Source organism: Chionomys nivalis, chromosome 4, assembly GCF_950005125.1.
Source record: "Chionomys nivalis chromosome 4, mChiNiv1.1, whole genome shotgun sequence".
Classification (NCBI taxonomy): domain Eukaryota; kingdom Metazoa; phylum Chordata; class Mammalia; order Rodentia; family Cricetidae; genus Chionomys; species Chionomys nivalis.
Window position 1 is genome coordinate 111,969,711 of NC_080089.1, and position 14,032 is coordinate 111,983,742.

The window sequence follows — 14,032 nt, forward strand, 5'->3', positions numbered from 1 at the left end:
ATTTTGAAGTTACACTTTTGCTTTGGAGGTCACCCGTGATCCTGTAAGTACCCCCCCCCCATCACTGGTGCTCTGTAAGTAAAGCCTGATAAACTCTCTGCTTTGCCAAGCGGGACTTTGGTAGCATCATACTTAGTAGCTGATGCCTTTTCCTATCGTCAGGAAAAGCTATGCAACAATCTTCACACACACATACACGCTCAGGGTGGAACACCATTCTGCTATTAAAAATGAATTTCTCTAATCTTCAGCAGTATGAGTGGTGCTCATACTGCTGATACCAAAAAGTTAACTTCTCAGCAGCAGAGAACAGAACAGTAGATACCGGAGCTTGGGGAAGGTGTGGTGAGAGCAGCTCGGAGTACAGGAGTGCAGTCGATTGGAAGGAATGATGGCTAATGTTCTATAGCGCAGCAGAGGCACTAGGTTGACAAAAGCTTACTGAATATTCAAAACGGTAACTAAAGAGAGCTTTGGAAGTCTCCACACAATGAAGTGATAAGTGTTTGAGGTAGGTGATGCACCAGTTGTACCGATGATGGTGACACATGTACGTATATGTTATATTGTAATCTAAATGTCACGTTGCTCCCCAATTATATGCAATTCTTATGTCTATTAAAATATTTTAAGGGAGGGCTGGGAAGATGGATGAGTGGGTAAATGCTTGCCCTGCAAGAGTGAGCACCTGAGTTTGTATTTGCACAAAAGCTAGGTGTGGAGGTGTGCACCTATGACCCCAGCATGGGGAGGGGAAGGTTGGATCTACACAAAAGCTAAGTGTGAAGGTGTGCACCTATGACCCCAGCATGGGGGGACAGGCTGGATCTACACAAAAGCTAGGTGTGGAGGTGTGCACCTATGACCCCAGCATGGGGGGGGCAGGCTGGATCTACACAAAAGCTAGGTGTGGAGGTGTGCAGCTATGACCCCAGCATGTGGGGGGGCAGGCTGGATCTACACAAAAGCTAAGTGTGAAGGTGTGCACCTATGACCCCAGCACGAGGGGGGGCAGACTGGATCTACACAAAAGTTAGTGTGAAGGTGTGCACCTATGACCCCAGCATGGGGGGGGGGCAGGCTGGATCTACACAAAAGCTAGGTGTGGAGGTGTGCACCTATGACCCCAGCATGGGGGGCGGGCACAGGTTGGATCTACACAAAAGTCAGGTCTGGAGGTGTGCACCTATGACTCCAGCCTGGGGGGGATGGAATAAGAGGAATCCTTGAACTTGTGGGCTGACCAGCCTTGCTAAAACAGTGAGCCCCAAGTTTCGTATCAGAGACCTTGTCTTAAAAATAATGTAGAAGGTGACAGAGGAAAACATCAAACATTAACATCCAGCTGCCACACACACACAATGTCTCCCCACATACACACATGGACACATCACATACACACATGGACACATCACATACACACATGGGCATATCACATACACACATGGACATATCACATACACACATGGGCATATCACATACACACATGGGCACATCACATACACACATGGACACATCACATACACACATGGGCATATCACATACACACATGGACATATCACATACACACATGGACATATCACATACACACATGGGCATATCACATACACACATGGGCACATCACATACACACATGGACACATCACATACACACATGGACACATCACATACACACATGGGCATATCACATACACACATGGACATATCACATACACACATGGGCATATCACATACACACATGGCACATCACATACACACATGGACACATCACATACACACATGGGCATATCACATACACACATGGACATATCACATACACACATGGACACATCACATACACACATGGGCACATCACATACACACATGGACACATCACATACACACATGGGCATATCACATACACACATGGACACATCACATACACACATGGACACATCACATACACACATGGGCATATCACATACACACATGGACACATCACATACACACATGGACACATCACATACACACATGGGCATATCACATACACACATGGACACATCACATACACACATGGACATATCACATACACACATGGACACATCACATACACACATGGACACATTACATACACACATGGACACATCACATACACACATGGACACATCACATACGCACATGGACATCATATCACATACACACATGGACACATCACATACACACATGGACACATCACATACACACATGGACACATCACATACATACATGGACACATCACATACATACATGGACACATCACATACGCACATGGACATCATATCACATACACACATGGACACATCACATACACACATGGACACATCACATACGCACATGGACATCATATCACATACACACATGGACATATCACATACACACATGGACATATCACATATACACATGGACATATCACATGCACACATGGACATATCACATATTAAACCTATATTTCTAGAAAATATCGAAGTGTCTGGAGAAATGTTTAGGGCAAAGGCATCTCATTTTCTTTACATGTTTACAGCTGAAGAGCTTTCCCACTGGTCCCCCTCTACTCTATTATCCAACTGAATCAATAAAGGTTCATTTGTTTGTTTGGGGCCAGAATGCCTGCTCTGGGTCCTGTTCCTTTAGTGAGCATGAAGTTAGAGTTAGCAAGGCCCTCTCTGGTTCCACCTGCCTCGGTGAGTCTCCCTAGTGCTTCTTTTAACCTAAGATCTTATTTTTTGACGTGTGTGTGTGTGTGTGTGTGTGTGTGTGTGTGTGTGTGCATATGGGTGTAGGTGATTCAGAGGCCAGAAGAAGGTGTCTGATCCCCCAGAGCTGTAATTAGTTATGAGCCACCAGGCCTGGGTACTGGGAACAGCAGCTAGCAATCTTAACTGCTGGGTCAGCATTTCAGTGACCACCTCCTCCCCTACCCCTAAATGCTTCGGACATTTTAGTGTTCCCAAAGCCCTGTGATGCTGCAGATGGGGGAGGCACAGGCTGGCTCTTCTGTCTGCTCCATTCAGAAGCAATGCTGGAGGCACCCAGCCAGTCTGGCCCATTCAGAAGCAGGCTCCTTACGAGGGAGGCACGGGTAAGGCAGGCATGTTAGTTGGAGTTTTTTAGAAAAGCTAGCCCTGCGCTACAGATCAGAAGGGCCACTGACTAGTCTGCCAGATGGAGCTGGTGGTTGAGTTAGAATCCTGCAGACACAGAGTGAAGCCTATCTCGGGCTGTCTTTACTACCCTTGCTGGTTTTCACAGACCTCAGGATCTGACTTAACATCCTTGAAAGACCAGGTGAAACCTTTGGAATGAGCTAAGGGACTAGCAGACCCCTGGTTTCCACCAGGCCAGAAGCTAAGAATAACATCAGATAGGGTGTGAAATCATGTGGGGAGAGATTTCTCTGCTGTGTCGGAATCACCCTGCCTGGATGCCCCCCAACAATGCATTTACTAACTATCTCGATATTATGCTGTCTTTTGTGTTATAGCTATAAAAGACTGATGTAACCATTTCCACCGTGGACACACTCTCCAGGCCAACCTGTATCTGTGTCCCCAGATCACTCCCACTCCTAGCTGCCTCAGAGCACTCATTCCCTTTGGCACAAGAGATGCTGATTTGGAGAGTTTGGATTTGCTTGTTTTCTTTGTTTTTCTTTTTTGGCAACACATTCAGGAGGCATCTGGAAAGAAGGGGTTTCAACTGAGGAATTACCTCCACCAGACTGGCCTGAAGCACTCCTTCATGGCTTCTGCTTCCGTTCCTGCCTTGAAGTTCCTGCAATGGGTTCCTGCCCTGGCTCCCCTCAATGATGAATTAACATGAGAAATGTAAGCCCGATAAACTCTTTCCTCCCCATATTGCTTTTGTTCATGGTTTTTGTCCCAGCAATGGAAACCTAACTACTATGGCTATGTTGTACACAGACGGCTCTGTGCAATTGTTAGGGACTCCCCAGAGTCTTGACAGTAACCCTGAGATGCCATCGCAGCACTAATTCAAAAGCTTGGTGTGGCCATGCCGACAGAAGAACAAGCAGTCCTGAGCAAGCTCTCTGTGGCCCAGAGCGTGACTACTCAGTCACTGATCTGAGAGGCCCTGCCGCCCTTCCACTCTTGTTTAGCAGCTTCCTGTTGTGCTCCTGAGTCAGAACAGGAACAGTGCACTTAATTTGTAATATTATCCAGCAACATAAGGACTGTGGTTAGCTTTGATTAGAAATCCTAGACTCAGAATGCTCCCTTTGACTGGGGAAGGTGTGGAGGGAGCAAAGAGAGACAGAGAGAGGCACATATTAAAACAAAGCAAGCCTTTCCAGTGTGCCTGTGGTGCGGTACCCAGATATCTGGATGCTCTGTTCACAGAGAAACGCAGCTGTAGAACCCAGATGCCAGAATAGGCCTGACGCCAGACAACACTCCTTTAATTCCAGCATCAGGGAAGCAAAGACAGAAGAACCCCTGGGACTCAGTGTGCAGCCTAAACCTCCTTGGTGGTGAGTTCTAGGCCATCAGAAGACCTTGTCTCAAAAATGCTGGGCTGGAAGGTGGCTCAGTGGATAAAGTGCTCATCACACAAGCTTAACGACCAGAGTTCAGATCACTAATGCACTTGTAAAAGCTGGGTAGGTCTGGTGCCCACCTGGAATCCTGGCACCTGAGAGGTGGAACAAGGGGGAATCAAGAATTCAAGGTCATTTTCTGCTATCTAGTGAATTCTAAACTGTCCGGGATACATAAGACGTAAGACTTCATCTAGATAGGACGGTAGGAAGAGAGGGAGGGGGTAAGAAACAGACAAATAAACACAACCAAGAGATGAGTAGACAGTGAGCGCCTTGGGCCCTGGCAGTTTAGGCAGAGCAGGTGACTTGCGAGGGGCGTGGCGAGATGCCCCAGCAGGTAAAGGGCTTGTTGCACTCAAAGCATGAGGAACAGGGTTGGGATCCCCTGAACCCACACAAAAGCCCGCTGGTGTGGATGTGCAAACCCTCGGGGAATCCCAGTACTCTAGCTGCAGAGACAGGAATCCCAGAGTAAGATGACTAGATGAGCTCAAAGGTGAGCGCTGAGTTGAGGGAGCCTCTGCCCCCATGTACAAAGTAGAAGGCGACAGAGAAAGGCAAGCAGTGTCAACCTTGGGCCTCTGTGTACTGGTGCACACACACATGTACCCACACATGTGGAGATACTCATAAACACGTGCACACAGACACCACAGGCACACATATTAAAAACGAAATAGATAAACGTCTTGCAAAGTTGGCATGCCGTCTCCCTGTCACAGGGCAGCTGCATTTAAAAACATCTTCCTTTCCCACACCTCAGACTGCACATCTGTCCTGGCACCCACCACGTCTTGCCTGACGCATGGCTGTCAAGTGGCCATCATAACACACCCTCTTCTACTTTGCATTCTGAATTTAGATGAGTACCGCGTAGGTTCTCAGGTCTTGCAGCTACACAGATATTCAGAGATGGGAAGAGAGATGTGTTCAGGAGAGCTGTGAAGGCTGGGTAGTTTCAGGATAGTGTGCCCCCGTTTTTAAGGCTTTCTTATCCCCCTTTTCCTTGGCCAATGCAGGAGGTACTGAAACCACCAGGCAATGCGTGGAGCCCGGCTTCAGGGGTGACGGCTTTTGCGGCAAGCAGAACCACCAGCTTTTTAACATGTCCGGGCATGCGCAGCCTTCTGACATGCTGTCATCTGAAAGCTCACGCTGGAGAACCACATGACCAATCACACACAAAATGAAATAATCGACAAAGCGCATACGTACACTGTACGAAGTCTGAAGTAAGTGTATGACATTTCTTTGGTCTGCATTCATAGCTGTCCTACAGGCTGCAGGTTAGGGATGCCTGGATGGATTTCTGACTAATGGCAAGGTCTCTCTGTAATCTGTCACTTCTTGTGAAGGATCCAGCATGCAGCAGGTAGAAAAGGCCAGCCAAACTATCTGTCTGTCCATCTGTTCATCCATCCATCCATCCACCCATCCATCCACCCATCCACCCATCCATCCAGAGGTTGGGGCATCTGTAGGTTGAATAATACAGGCACATCAAGCCCTCAGAAACTGCGTGCACCCAACACTCACTCTAAAGGATTTGTGTCAAGGCCTTGGCTATTGATTGTGACTGGAAGTCAGCAAACACAGGAGGGGAAAAAATTTAATTCTAAAACAAGAGCTCCAGCAGGAACTCAGTGCCAAAGGACACAAGAGAACTTCCTGGGAGTCGCAGAGGGTCTTTCTGGACTGTGGAGCTGATGATTCACTGTACACGTCTATTAGGCTCCCGCAACTGGACTTTTTAAACGCTGTTTTATTTTTATAGAAAGAAATGAATGAGAGGAATGTTTTGAAACATCTCAATATCAAGAGTAATCATGCCTAATCTTGGCACTCAGGAGGCTGAAGCAGGAAAAGTCCAAATTTGAGGCCAACGTGGGTGGTACATAGTGAATTGCAGGCTGATTTGACCAGCATGGTGACTATCTAAAGATAAGTAAATAAATAGATATACAGATTAATTAGTTCATTAATTCAAAGTTTCTCAGTAGCACATTTGGCTATACTCATTGTCTATCCATAGCTCCATATAAAACAATTTCTTCAGCCAGCCCCCCAAATAAGTGACCCTGCTTCACAAAGCAAGGCAGATGGCTGCTGAAGCGTGATGTTCAAGGTCAGCTTCTGGCCATCACATACATGTGACACACACGCACATATACCGTGCACACCTCCACATATCTATGCGCACACACAGAGAAAATAAATTTTAAATAATAATAACAATTCACATTTCTAACAAATCTTCAGTTGCTGCTGCTGCTGCCGCCGCCTTGAGAAGAGACCTGGGGAACCACTGCTCTGGGAAAAAGAAACTATTCGCCAACATTGGATACCAAGATAAATTCTGGGGAAACAAATCGGAGAAGGGCAAGCATGGACCCCACTGCTTCCTGAGGAACCCTGTCCTCCAGGGAAATGGGCACATGTCCTCTGAGCGTGCTCCAGAGCCCTGCAGAGCAGGGCACCCCCGGTGCACTGCAGCCAGAGAGAACAGCAGGGCCCAGCAGGGCGCCCCTGGAGGACTGCAGCCAGAGAGGGCAGCTCACCTTCTGAAAAGATGATGTGGTCATTGCACTCCTCCACGTTGCAGGCACACATGAAGAAAGTCTCGCCGGCCCTTTTCTTCTCCTTCATGATGCACTTGGGTGAAGTGGCGTCTTCCACAGGGAACCCGTGGTAGGTGAGCTTGGGGTCATGGCACACCGTCTCCAGTGTAATGTTCTCATCATTCTTCCTCCTGGGGTGCAGAGGTTCGGCGAGGGGAAGAGAGAGGGGCAGAGAGATGGGAGAATGAATGAATGAAGAGGCTCTGGATGGAACAGCCAAGTGTGTCCTTTCTTCAGGAAGTAGTTTCCACTTTCTGCTCCCCAACATCCTTAAGTTCTCCCATACTCTCCTGCATCAACTTTGCCCACCTCCCTTCATCTTTTGCTCAGCTCAGAGTTTACTTAGGATTAGAAGCAAGACAGCTCTCCTTGGGCAATCTCTACCTGAAAACTCAGGCATCAGCCTTATTGGAATCTTTATAGGGAAAAAATGTGGGAAAGAGGGTTCCTGTGGACCTGTGTCATTTCAAATCTCCCACTCCTGGGGCACTTCAGCCTCACACTGTGCATCTAACTTTTGAGGCAGGGATGGTGTCCTGTCTAACCATAGAGCTCTTAAAGAGACTGCCTAGGGACGTGGTGGTAGAACTTTCTGTCTTTGTTGTGCATGTGTGTGTTCATATATGCGTATCTGTGTACATGAGCGTGTGGGGGCCAGAGGTCAACCTCAACCACTGTTCTTCAGGAGATGTTTAGCTTGATTACTAAGGTGGCATCCCTCTGGCCTGGAACTGGACAATTCAGCCAGGTTGGCTGGCCAGCAAGCCCCAGGCGTGCTCTTGTCTCTGCCTCCAGAGTACGGGGATTACAAGCGTATGTCACCACATCCAGCTGTTTCTGGGGATCAAACTTAGGTCCTCACACCTATACAGCAAGTGCTTTAAAAACTAAGCCGTTTCTAAAGCCTGTTTGTTCTGCTTGCTGGTCACTCTGGTCCAAAACAAATCTAGGAGGTCCTGCTTGCTGGTCAAAAATCACTCCGTGTGTGTGTGTGGGGGGGGGGGGGGGCACAACAGCTGGTTCCCAAAACAACAGGGGAAGAATGATCCTAATTAAAGAAATTTAAGTTCCTGAATTTGAGAAAGGAGTGGGGGAGAAAACAAATGATTAACACAGTAGAGAGAAGGACACTGCGTTCTACTTTTCCAGAAAAGAAAAATAGGAACAGTTCATGGTGTCAGAAATGGATTATCTCTTTGCCACCCACATGTTTGGGGACTAATTTGTCCTAGAGATCAAAAGATAAATGGCATGGTATATATTTTGGGAAGTGCCCAGGTGATTGGCTCTGCATGGACATTATATTTGTTTAAATACTAATTTATTTGTTTTAATTTTATGTGCACCATGTGTGTGCTTAGTGCCAGAGGAGGCCAGAAGAGGGCATCCGATCTCTTATGACTGGCATTAGAGGAGGTTATGAGCTGTCATGCGGGTGCTGGGAAGTGAACTGAGCCACCTGGGGGTTAAGTGTTCAAATGTCAGAGCCTCTGGGGGGGCATTTCACATTGAAATCATAATAAAAAGTATTCTGGCAGGGCAGTGGGGGCACACGTCTTTAATCCCAGCACTCTGAAGACAGAGACAGATAGTTCTCTGAGTTCGAGGCCAGCCTGGTCTACAGAGTGAGTTCCAGGACAGGCTCCAAAGCTACAGAGAAACCCTGTCTCGAAAACAAACAAACAAAAAAGCAAAAGAAGTGTTCTGGCAATCAGATTTAATAATTGGCAGAATATCGTATCTGTATTCAAGGGACACAAACAGTGACTGTTGCCATGAACACGCGTGACTAACAAGAACGGAAAACAAAGTGTTATGATTTGAATGTGGCATGTGCCCCATAGGCTCAGCTGTATGAACTTGATTTCCAGCTGGTTCATTCTCTGCTCCCTAAACACTGCTACCATGTGACCGTCAGCCACGTCTTCTCTGCCATCATGGGCCATACTGCCCTGTTGGCCAGGACAAAACCTTCTTCCTGGAACTGCTTTGGCCAGGGGTCTTGTCACAGCGCTCCGTGTAGGGTGACAGAGAAAGCAAGGCCCCCTTCCTCAAAGGCCCGCTTACCACACAGCCACGCAGACTTCATGTGGCTTCTCGCAGATGGCCGTGATGCTGCAGTTGCTCATGCAGGACTTCTGGTTGTCACAAGTGGACAATCTCACGTCGCAAAACTTGCACAGTTGCGAAAGCTTGACTGCTCCGCCGTTGTCGCTGGTCATCATGTCACTGTTAACTGAGGACAGAGAAAGGAAGAGCAAAGGGTTATTGAACTCCACACGTGCACCTGGTGGCCTGAGTAAGATCCCAGAGTGAGAAAGAGTGAAGCAACTCCTGAGCAGTGTCCTCTGACCTCCACCCATATCACATGGTGCTATGTGTGCTTTCGCCCTCCAGAACAAATAAGTCAACAAAAGAATGTGGAGGCAGCTGGTCACATCTGTATGCAGTCAGTAGGCAGAGAGGAAAGGAGTTCATTAAAGATGTGGTTTGGAGTTGATGGAGTAAGGCAAAGCTGGTATGGATCCAACCAAGCAGAGGGACATCAACTCATGTTCTCTGTTGCACTAAGATTCGACACTTGGATTGCTAGTGGCTGCAGGACAGAAGCTGGCCTGGAGGAACAGGGGGGGAACTTCTCCAAGAGGTCCCCCGGGAGAGGCCTGAGAAGGGCGGCATGTACTCTCCTTGTGCTAGTTTTTCCTGCCCAAAGGATACCAGCTTCGGTTCCTTCCAGTCACTCTCCTTGGTGCACACTTTGGATTTCTGTCCTCAGCGGTTCACCCTGTGACCTCCTTTGTTGTTTGGGCACAACACCTGCTTCCTGGGTCTCTAAAAATACAAGCTTATATATTTAAGATTTGCTTTCTTGTGGTGACAGTAAACACAGAAGGGAAAAAAAAAGCAAGCCCATTCATCCCTTTCAGGCCTCAGTTCATTTCAGGAAGTGTATTTTTAGGTAAGAAACTATTTTGAAATCCTCAATGTCTCCCAGACTGTTCTGCTTAGCTAAAAATATAGGCATCAAGGGGCTCTGGGCCATGTTTAAATTTGGTACCAACACAACAATGGATATACTTTTCCAGCGATGGTTGTGTTTGGATCCTTTTGTGGAACAACGCTTTCGATCCCTTAGATTTTCCTTTAAGATAACAAAATAAAGAAGTACAGGACTGTACTTTCTACAGTCAGGCTCTTTTCTTGGTTTTGGCTCTGTCCTAAAAAACACATTATTTGCTGGTTAGGGGCTCTGGTGGTCTCCTCAACAGACAACCAAGTCTTTAGGAGACGGAATGTAGCCTAGCATTTGAAGATCTTAGGGCGGCTATCAGCTTCGCCTTTCTAGACGGTGCAGTATCAACACTTGAGCAGCTGGAGAAACAGCAAAGCCTTGGGTGGCTTTCACATGTCCTGGCTGAATGGGTCACATAGCCTGGGTGTTGGGCTTTGGTGTTTTAGTGTTTTGTTTTTTTCTTGAAGATTTATTTTATTATGTATTAAGTGTGGTGGGCTGAATGAGACTAGCCCCCCACAGGCTCATAGATTTGAATACTTGGTCCCCAGTGGGTGAAACTGGTGAGGATTAGGAGGTTCAGTCCAGTCTGGAGGAACTGGAGGCAGTGGGGGTTTCTCTGCCTCCTACATGTGGATCAAGATGTGAGCTCTCATAAGACCAGCATAGGCTACATTTGACCCTGTCTTGAAACTAAACCAAAAGCAAAACCTACAGGTATGCAATGGATGTGGTGCTGAAAGACAGCCTCTGGACAATGCTGGGAAGAAGTTCCCCTGTGAAAGCAGCCTGTAAAGACAGGGTTCGCTCGCTCGCTTGTCTCCTTTCCCATACTGACCAGTTCTTGTCTAGCAAAAGCCCAGGCGTGGGAGCGAAGTGACAAAAGGCAGCAGTGACAACATAGCACTAAGAGCAGTTGAGGCTGATGATGGCAGCAGCCACCAAACAGATGTGTTGACAAGGGTAAGTGCCTGGAAAGGTCTGGTGCCTGGAACACATACCCAACAAAGAAGAAACAGAAGGGGCCATCTAAAAAAAAATACAGAAAAGAAAGGAAGAAAGAAGGAAGGGAGAGAGGGAAGGGCAGGGGAGGGGAAGAGAGAGGAGGGCAGAAAAGGGGAGGGAGGAGGGACAGAAGGGAAGGGAAGGGAAGGGAAGGGAAGGGAAGGGAAGGGAAGGGAAGGGAAGGGAAGGGAAGGGAAGGGAAGGGAAGGGAAGGGAAGGGAAGGGAAGGGAAGGGAAGGGAAGGGAAGGGAAGGGAAGGGAAGGGAAAGGACACTAGGACAAGTCCCCTCGCCCCTGATGCTACCTACAGCAGCCTGAGCTGACCAGGGCCTAGACATGCACACACAGATGCAGCAGGCATGTTGCCCTCCAAGGAGCTCCAAGGGGAAGTCTTTCCATTGAATTTGGAGGAAAGGCAAACAGCTCCCACACCTCACATTCGGAAGCATGGGTATTTAAGGAGGAAGGCAGTGTGTAAGGGGAATGTGTGTTTGCTCAGTGCACTGTGTGCATTACGAAAGAGGCTAGAGTTACAGCACACCATCTCAATATCTGGCTAGGGACACACTTTTTATTTTATTTTATTATTTTATTTTTCTACCATTATAGCAAAATAAAAGCTACCATTGTTAATGTTTGCCCAGGATATTTTCTTTCCTCCTCCTTCTCCTTAACTAGCTCCGTGGCTTCCTTTTTGTAAACTTTACTTGAGGCATGTCTGGTACAATTCACCCCCACCCAGTAACCCTATTTTAGCTGATAAATGACACGCCCACTTTAACATTTCCATCAGTCCTCCCTCCCCCTGGAAGTCTGTAACCCTTCTTTCTTTTCTGTAGGTCAACATCCTCTTTCCTTTGTGTGACAGCAGCCCTCTGGGCCTTTGTGAAACTGTCCTAAGACAAATGTGGTCAGACTACAACACGATTCATCCTCTGTGTTTGTCGCAAGTCGTTCTGATAAAAGCTTCATGAATTCACTGTAGGATAGGCAGCAGAGAAACTCCAGCTTTTGTTCATGGTTTCAAGAGGTTCACAGATGCCCTGGCAGCCTGTAAGCAACAAGTGAAGAGTCCCAAGCCTCCCTGTGTTCTCAAGAATCCCTGAAGGTCTGGTAAACTCACGAGGATGGGTGAAACCATACTGCTCACCCCACTCCATACGAAGAAATGATGCCACCAGGCTTGCAGCATCAAGCAGGAATTCCTTAGGTTTGATCTGTGATGTATCAGTGGCCAAACGGACGCTAATGTGAGGAAATGCATCTAGATAAACAGCCCAGAACAAAGATATAATTCTAAACACCCCAAGAAACTTCTCCTGGCCCACGGAGATCCTGACTTCAGCCCCAGACCCCATGTAAAAACACAAAACAATACAACAACAACAACAAAAACTGGGCACAAAAGCAGAGTTGTCATCCTGTTGCTGGGAAGACAGTGACAATTGGTACCCTGGAGCTCATGGGCCAATTAACTTAGCCTCGCTGGCAAGATCCAGAAAGATAAGAGACCTCGCTTAAAAACAGAAGTGAAATGGGTCCGAATAACAGCACCCAAGGTTATCTTCTGGCCTACACACACACACACACACACACACATACACACACACTACATGTGTGTATCTGCAAATGCCTGTGTACCTCCTACATACACACACTAAAAAACCACCACCAAGACAACCTCTAACCAAAATTCAAGATGCCTTCCAATCAGATAGCTGAATTGGTCTCTGTGTGTTTAGTTAAAGTCTAATGTTAAGGCAATGTTTTAATTGCTACAGATCCTCTATTAGCAGCTGGCTATCCTTAGGGAGTTTCCTACCCTTAACAGGCAAATTAATGATTCAAAATGTTCTCAAAAAAGAAGTCCCAATACTGTAGCTCTGTAATAGAGTTTGAAGTCAGGGATGGTAATGCCTCCAGACGATCCTTTATTGTATAAGATTGTTTTGGCTATCCGGGGTTTTTTGTTTTTCCATATAAAGTTGACTATTGTCTTCTCCAGATCTGTGAGGAATTTTGACGGGATTTTGATGGGGATTGCATTGAATCTATAGATTGCTTTTGGTAGAATTGCCATTTTTACTATGTTGATCCTCCCAATCCAAGAGCAAGGGACATCCTTCCATTTTCTGGTGTCCTCTTCAATTTCTTTCTTCAAAGACTTAAAGTTCTTGTCAAATAGATCTTTCACTTCCTTGGTCAGAGTTACCCCAAGATATTTTATGCTATTTGTGGTTATCGTGAAAGGTGATGCTTCTCTGATTTCCCTCTCTGCTTCCTTATCCTTAGTGTATAGGAAGGCAACTGATTTTTTGGAGTTGATACTCAGCAGTAAAAAACAATGACTTCTTGGATTTTGCATGCAAATGGACAGAAATAGAAAACACTATCCTGAGTGAGGTAAGCCAGACCCAAAAAGAGGAACATGGGATGTACTCACTCATATTTGGTTTCTAGCCATAAATAAAGGACATTGAGCCTATAATTCGTGATCCTAGAGAAGCTAAATAAGAAGGTGAACCCAAAGAAAAACATATAGACATCCTCCTGGACATTAACCTTCATCAGGCGATGAAAGGAGACAGAGACAGAGTCCCACATTGGAGCACCAGACTACAACCCCAAGGTCCAAACCAGGAGCAGAAGGAGAGAGAGCACAAGCAAGGAACTCAGGGCCATGAGGGGTGCACCCACATACTGAGACAATGGGGATGTTCTTTTGGGAACTCACCAAGGCCAGCTGGACTGGGTCTGAAAAAGCATGGGATAATACCGGACTCACTGAACATAGCGGACATTGAGGACTGCTGAGAAATC

General features: G+C 46.9%; 1 protein-coding gene across 2 annotated transcripts in view; it reads right to left on the minus strand.

Moving 5' to 3' along the window:
- Tgfbr2 (transforming growth factor beta receptor 2) overlaps positions 1–14,032 on the minus strand; it is a 90,587-nt gene that overhangs the window by 38,286 nt on the left and 38,269 nt on the right. For both annotated transcript variants that reach the window (XM_057767568.1, XM_057767567.1), the window contains 2 exons: positions 9,262–9,430; positions 7,135–7,325 (listed from right to left, as the gene is read on the minus strand). In XM_057767568.1, coding sequence (XP_057623551.1) covers positions 7,135–7,325; positions 9,262–9,430 — 360 coding nt within the window. The remainder of the gene's footprint in view (positions 1–7,134; positions 7,326–9,261; positions 9,431–14,032) is intronic.